Consider the following 8,327-nt stretch of genomic DNA (forward strand, 5'->3'; position numbering starts at 1 on the left):
AAAAAAGAAAAAGGACTGTTGAAAATCCCGCGATAAAATCGTACAATATATTTTGAAATATTTCTCTCTCGATATTGCAATGTATTTTGATCTGTTTGTGTGCTGATATTTAAGCCTTTATGTTTATTCGTTTTTTTAATAAAAAAAAACGCTTTCAACAGTTTTCATTAGAAATAACGAATATTTTTATTTATAAAAACGAGCAACATGAAAGATGCGTAGAAATGTCGACAATTATGATTGAAATTTTCCATTCACATTCCATTTATATTTTACTTCCTATTTAAAGAATTAAAAAAGTTATTAAATATCTAATAAAATTTATTTAATATCGGCAAATAACTGCATTCAAAAATGATTTTAATAAAAATCAACAGAAATATATTTTCATAAATTATATTTTCATAAATTTTTATTTGTACGATTATTATTTTTATTATAAATTATTATTTGCATAAATAATTTTATATTTGTGAATTATTACATTAGTTAGTACGGAAGAGTAGTGAATTTGATACGCTGACGTTATTATCATTTATACGAATTTAGTATTATTTGGTATGTTACGTGAAATTGTATCATGTATTATTGGATAATTTTATTTGTTATTCATAATCAGATCTATATCTACGCACGCAAACACGAAAAATACACATCATACGCAGTTATTCTACGCATTATACGACAACATCTCGCCTTGTAGAATATAATGCATGATGTATTGCTAGATGATCTATTACTAGATTATGTGATCTATTACTAGACGTGTTTACTTGGCTCGCAGAGGACGAGCAGAGACTATGCTACTCCACGGATTATGTGTCAAAATTAGAAACATGACTTCCTGACGTTATTTTCATGTACAAAGTGATGGGATGCCAACTAAGTGAACTAGAAAAAGAGAGGAAGAGAGAGAGAGAGAGAGAGAGAGAGAGAGAGAGAGAGAGAGAGAGAAAAAAAAGAGAGGAAAAAATCGTCGCGAGCTTTTAAATACACTGTCATTGAGGATACGAGAAAATTGCTAGAGATGTAACATCGTGATATGAAAGCGAATGCGAAACTGATCGATTCGTCTCTCCATGTCTAACAAAAAATATATTTTTATTGAAAGCAATTCACCGCAATTCTCGTTTGGTGGGCGTGCGAAACGCGCAATGTATTTGCAAAAAATCTATAGGGACGAGAATTCTCATACACTTTTTTTCTACGCCATCAGATAAAGCGCTACGGGAAGTGCACAGGAATTTTTATTTTCCTTTTGCAGAACCGTTACCACTCTCTCGAAGCAGGGAAAATAATATCCGCAAAATCTGTCGCGACGTACATTTCAACTAGAATACTCCACGGTCGTCATTGTAAATCGCATCAGTCACAATATCGAAACAGTATTGTAATGCGTATATGATAATGATATAGATATTTAATTTGCGTCGACACTAAATGCGTTTGTAGATATAATTGCTTTCTAATGCAATGGATGCCATTTATCGTTCAACATTTATACCATAATGATAATTTCAATCAATACATTATTTTGTGTGATCGGAATGTATTCGCGAAACAAAAGAACACATTTTTTTCGCGATCGTTCGAGAATCGTTTTATTTTTATATTTTCTTGTGTATATTTTTCTTCATAGAAACTAAAAATTATTATAATTATAATGACACTCAAAGAAAAATTGGTACATTATGTGTGAAATAAAGTCAATAAGATCATTATTTAATATCATTACGAAATTGGACATTAATTACGCTTCAATCATTTAAAAATTAATTCAGAGTTTTTGATGCAACTCTATATTAGTTTTTAAATGATAACTGGCAACAATTTCATAATGATGTGAATAAAAATTTTATTTTTTATTTCAATGTTCCAATTTTTCCTTGAGTGTAGTCATTATTATGATAATTTCCGGTTTTCATGAATAAAAATATAATAATATAATATTATAAAAATATAATATTATAAACATAAGAAAATGTAGAAATAAAACAATCCCTCCGAACGAAAAAATGAAAGTTGTGGAATTTATCAGAGAATCTGTGATTGAAAACAAATTCTCTCTTGTATTGGAAGGCAATGAATATTGTATACTGCATTCTATATATAATGTGCAATTTTTGTAGATATTTGTTGTATTTTGAAATCAGTCATAGTAATCGTAGAATTGCTTACCGAAATTTTTGGCTATTACGATTAAAAATATTAATGTTTTTAAAAGAAAATATTTCCCAATTTTTATATGTTTGAGAGTATCTTTTATATGTTATTGTTAAATTTACTTTTATTATGTGAAACGATGCTTTTAATCGTTAATTTATTTCGAAAACGAATTCCTTATTGCTCAATTATTTTATTCGTTATAAATTTCAATATAAAGGCATTCTAACATTATTTCTTTGTAGCTTTGATTTTTAACAGTTGTATTCATGAAAATGTCTTTTATTAAAATTAAAAATGAATTATTCAGATGAAAACATTGAATGTTTTATTTTTTAAATATTTTTTATAACGTTTCAAATATTACGAAAAATTTCAAGAACGATAATTTTTTAATTTTTTAGTTTTAAATTTTTCCTTTAAGTATATAAACATTAAAAAGGGAAGGAAAATGAATATTAAAATGAATATTAAAAATTTAGATGCGATGGACAATTTTCACTATTGAATTTAACCTTTAAAACTGTTTTTAAATACATGAAAAATGATACGAAAAATGATAAATGATACGACTTGCATTTATTATCGAGTGCATTGAAAAAGTGTAATTCACATATCGGGAGAATTTTATTAATGTTCTTTGCGAGGTTCTTTGTGTCGTTAAAACGACCGACATAATGAACGTTCTGTCGTGCATTTTTGCACTGCATGTCATTTGCTACGAAATCCGAGCGAAATTTCTCCTCGGATCGATGATTACACGGTTTCGATGTATCAAGCGTAGCGAGAAAAAGGCAAGTGGCCGCGGGCGAAAGTAATAATCTTCGCTTTGTGCACGTCGGCTGGAACATGCATTAAGGTCTTTTGACGAGAGATGACTGATGGAAGGGAAACGCAATTGAATTCGCCACCGCTCAATTTCGTCGATAATTGAGAGACATTCTCGCTCCAATTTTCGTGCACTTGATGCACAAGATTTGACGTCCCCTCCCCCCAAAGATTTTCTTCAACATTGTTTAGCATTTTTAAAATTATTTTATTGTATTTTTTACCTCTCGCTTTATTTTTCTTCTTATATTATTTTATTTTATTTTATTTCGTTTTTTTTTCACACTCGTTCGGTCCGTTCTTGCACTCACCATTTTCGATGTTAAGTTCCGCCGCTGAAGCTCTGTAAGAGGGTGGTCTTCCATAATCACTGGCATCGCTCGGATGAAGCAGCAGCTGGTGCGACGTCCTAGAATGATGTCTGGAGCCGCCGGAAGAGCGACGTACATGAACGTTGTTCAATACTGTGCTGCTAGATGCCCTACTGAGGGCCGCTCTCTGTCTGACTGCCTCCTTGTAAATTTTGCAGTACATGACGATCATCACGACACCCGGGATCCAAAAGGACACACAGGAACTGATCACCGCATATGGGAGATTCACCACGAACATGCAAATCTGAGATTGCAGAAGTCGAAGCATTTTCAGTTGCATAAAATTTGTAGGATTATCGTGAAAATTTCTCCTTGCTCTTCACAAATTATAAACTCGTTCAGAATGAGTTTTGCAAAAAGTATGAGACTTCTAAATAATTTTGGAGTATAAAGAATTTAAGAAAATTCTACATAAATTTGCAATTCGATTTTATGAATATATGCATATAGATAAATAAATCACAGGAAAATTGATTTTAAAAATTTGTAAAAAAATAAAAACTGGAAGGTTCGATATATTCGTGAAAATTAAATAATTCGTAAAATTAAATGGAAACAATGGATAAACCGTTATTTTATTACTCCTTTAATAGTTACTTTAATAATAGTTATTTTTGAGTAAAATTGAGGGATCGTAAAAAAACTGTGATATTAAAAAAGTTTAAAATTTAAAAATTAAATAAAAATTAAAAATTAAAATAAACCATTAAAATATCAAAAATTCAAAGATGTTATTTATAACAAAATTTAAAGAAATATGTTCTTTTAATTTTCCTCCATCACATCAGATTTCTTTTCTAAAATCCTCAAATTTCTTTTCCTTCTCTCATTATCAGAGAATATAGTGTCATAACTGATTTATTATAATGTCAACGTTAATAAATTGCATTTTGCCAAATTAATACGAGGTAATCTGCGCTAATTACACGATTAATTATAGACGAAACTAGTATCCGTTCTATATGCATTTTAAACATAATTATTGGCCTTTGTATCTAATTTACTTCGAAAAGTGATGAGGCAAGCAAAATACAAATTATGATGTAAAATTAATTTCTCTGTAATTAAGGGATTCATACAAACTGAAGTAATAATACAGTTTTCCTAACGAGCAAGATTACAAGAGTTATTCATTAAAAATATATACTAATTGAAGAGGAAAGAGAGAGATAAATACTATAATTAATCTAATGTTATCTTTGGAAACCCACTAAATCTTAAGTTGATAAGGGATGTTACAAGCCACTTACATTAATAGCTGTTAAGAAAATATTAATTATTATAAGGAAATCATATTAATGATGATACTCAATTGATGTCACCATTCATTGTGATAGTACAGTATTAATAACAGTATTAAGAATACTTAGTATTAAGAACATTAGAACGATAATTTAAGAAATTTGCAGTGATTAGCCGGATTCTATTTCTGAAGATCAATTAAATTCGGGATCAGTAATTATTACGAGGAAAAGAAGTCGCAAATATCTGACGGTTAAGAAAAGCGTTGATAAACGAATTTTATCACTGGCAGTTTTCCGGCGGAAACTTCATCAATTAAAAATCGATACCTCACACAAGACTGAAATATACATAAAAAATATAAGTTATATCGTATATAACATCACAATTTGTATCTCTGCTAAATACAACAAAATCATATAACCGAAATATCAATGAATTATACATCGAGACAAATATTGCGATAACGTATCTTTTCATTTTCTGACAAAAGTTATATATTATTACCATTTTGCTGCTCCAATAATTTTATTTATTATTCAATAATTTCACAGTATTTATTTTGTAAATTTATTATTATTTTTTTATGAAAATTATATTTTACTCTTAATAAATTATTTAAAATTATTTTCTTTATATAAAAAAATCTACATATAAGAAAATATTTATATTGCATAAGCATATTATTGCAACAAAAGCAGAATATTTAGAGTAAAGAATTTTTCGAGAAGTATTGATTAATTTTTTTTGAAATATTGATCTATCTAGGTTATCTTCTAGATATAATAGACAATGTCACAAGTATGGATTGAACACAGTCGACAGACAATGCGATCGGAAAAATGACAAATAAAGTAATAACATGATATAGGAAGACAATAAGAGAGTTATAGAGATATTGAAATAAAGAATTATTTGATATATTCTATGAGAATTAAGCAGAGAATCAAACGTTTCGGAATTCTTAAAACAATGTTGATTCGCTTGGAAATTGGATGATATCAAAATATTTTGATTATTAGTATTTTGTTAATTTTATGAGGCGATGAACATAAAAGTGATATTCGCGTCATTTTTAGTAAAAGAAGTATCTAATATTAAAATGTATATTTTAATTAAAATGTACATTTTCGAATTATGTCAAATCCACGAAAAATTTTTTCATAAACATCTTAGTATAGCATATGTATATACAATCTTTACTCTTACAAAAAATTTTGTAATATGCAATCTTTTAAATATGGATTTAAAAATAAGTTCTTTGATCTTGTCTTTTACTGAAGGTTTTATTAAAGTAAAGTACTAAATATACATATTTTGAATTCTATAAAAAATTTAATAGAAGAATAATTTTATTAGTCTAGATTAATTTGAAAAATAAATTGATAGAGCAACAAATTGTAAAAAAAGAAACAATTAGAAATACGGTATCGAAATGAGATTAATGGATTGTACAAATAATTATAAGGTGATAACTTGTAGTGTAGTAGTGGTATATTAGATTAGCAAAGAGAAGAATTCATCATGAAATAAATACACTTAAATTATAATTGATTGAGATTTAAGAAGTATATTAAAAGAAAGAAGTATATTAGAAATATATTTCTAAAATTTTAGACAATTAATTTCTGCACTCTTAAAGAATAATTTTTTAATTCGTAAATTTTTGCTCTTATTTTCTTGAATTTTTAAATCCATAAATTTTTAAATCAAAGCAGTATCGGCCAATCTACCTGCGGATTCTTCCGACGGAAGTCTAGGTGTTGCTGCGTGGTGTACCAGCCCATGAAGATAGGTATAAAACTAATCAGGGCCGGCAGAGTCCAAGCACTACTCAACATGGCAGTAACTGTTACAGTTCTCATAATGGCTGGGTACTCCAGCGGTCTGACTATTGCATAATACCTATCAACGCTGATACAACAAAGATGGAGGATGCTGGCGGTACTGAAATAAACGTCCATCGAATTCCACACGTCGCACATGATACTTCCTAGGAGCCATTTACCACCGGAAAGCTCGACGGAAGCATTAAATGTCATGGCGCATATTGCCACTAAAAGATCCGCCATTGCTAAGGAAACTACATAGCGATTGGTGGGCACTCGCAACTTCCGATGTCTTCTGACGCTGGCGATTACCAAAGCATTGCCTAACAATGCGGTAATGATGATGCTGATCATTATGGCGCCCTTAAGGGCGATTAGAGTGATATTTCTTGATTCATCAATAATGCTCAGATTATTTCGAAAAAGAGGAACACCCTCAAGGTTCGAAGAAAAATTGATCTTGAGTATTCGGTGATAGACCTCCTCATCCGGAGGTTCGCTGACTTCCATCCCAGACCAATATCATATTAAATATTTATCTATTAAAATCCATCGACAGATTTGTCGATTTTTATAATCGTTTCTGGATCATAGCGCTAAGATAGCGATTTAAATATTCCATCTTTGAGACAAGTTAAATCTTTATATTGCATACAAAAATATCATTTTTTCAATCCAAATGTATCTGTCCACTGCAGTTCAGGTTCTTCATTTATTACAATCACTTTCCATAATAATAGTGTTTTACTCTCATCTTAAGTAGCAATATTAATTTTACATTTTGTTTAAAACAAATCTCTTTAATTCTTACATTGTTCGTGAAAGTCTTTGTACTTTGTACTTTGTAATTTGATCGTTTATTATTTGTTCTATAATAGACAATCTGCTTTTAAAGAATTAACTAGTTAAAAATAAACCAATTCCTCTTTTTTAAAGAAAATATCAATTTAAAATAATACATTTATATTAGAATATAAGTCATAAAAATTATCATAAAGAGAAAAAAGATTGTGCTTTGAAATGACTAAATAAAATAATTAAATGAAATTACAATTTAATTAGATTAATTAATGAAGAAACATTCGCATAAGTAAACAATGTCATAAACATGCTTGGAATACTAGATAATTTAATTTAAATGAATACATATAAATAAAACATTAAATTATATTCATCAGATTAAGTAGAAAATATCTAATGTCTGTTTAATTATTTTTATTTTTAATTATTTTTTTCATATGTATGATAATTATAAAAATGTCGGTCTATTTTATAGCAATGTTACAATTAAGAAATAAACTCAGTGTAGATACGGATATAATGATTTTTTAAACAGAAACTTTCCTTTTCTTTCATACCCCAGTTACCGATCGTAATGGCGAACATCAAAATTGCAATCGTACTGGCTTTTATGTATGCTTGTGTAATCGCGAGTATCTGTAAATATGTCTGACTGTGTTATTAACGACAAGCCACGAAAACCCATCAACGATTTCTCCTTCATTTTCTTGGAACTACGTTTTATATTCATATGATTACACGTGCATAATTTAGGGTCTTCCAACTCCTTTAGCGATGGATTGACGAATCAAGTATTGACAGTTCAAAAGACATGAATATAACATTTAATTCCATTACTGACATATTTACAAATTATTACGATAAATTTTCTCATTATCTCTGCTTTTGTCGAGATGCTTGAATCTAATTCGATTAAAATAAATTATCATTCTAATTTATTTTTAGAATAGTTTTTATTTTAATCTACAATTAATATTTAATTTTTAATATTCAACTGATTAATTAGTATTTAATATAAATTTTTATATGTTCTTTAATATATCTAATTTAATATATTCTTTTAACTATGTATTTCTAAAATATTTTTCAC

The 8,327-nt window shown here is 28.5% G+C and overlaps 1 protein-coding gene across 2 annotated transcripts in view; it reads right to left on the reverse strand.

Annotated features, from left to right (window-relative positions):
* LOC108684971 (octopamine receptor beta-3R-like) overlaps nt 1-7,118 on the reverse strand; it is a 27,330-nt gene extending 20,212 nt beyond the window's left edge. For both annotated transcript variants that reach the window (XM_018189543.1, XM_018189544.1), the window contains exons 1-2: nt 6,341-7,118; nt 3,303-3,609 (exon numbers count right to left, since the gene is read on the reverse strand). In XM_018189543.1, coding sequence (XP_018045032.1) covers nt 3,303-3,609; nt 6,341-6,946 — 913 coding nt within the window. In that variant the 5' untranslated portion in view covers nt 6,947-7,118. The remainder of the gene's footprint in view (nt 1-3,302; nt 3,610-6,340) is intronic.
* Nucleotides 7,119-8,327: the final 1,209 nt, after the last annotated feature.

This window comes from Atta colombica, unplaced genomic scaffold, assembly GCF_001594045.1.
Source record: "Atta colombica isolate Treedump-2 unplaced genomic scaffold, Acol1.0 scaffold141, whole genome shotgun sequence".
Taxonomy (NCBI): Eukaryota; Metazoa; Arthropoda; class Insecta; order Hymenoptera; family Formicidae; genus Atta; species Atta colombica.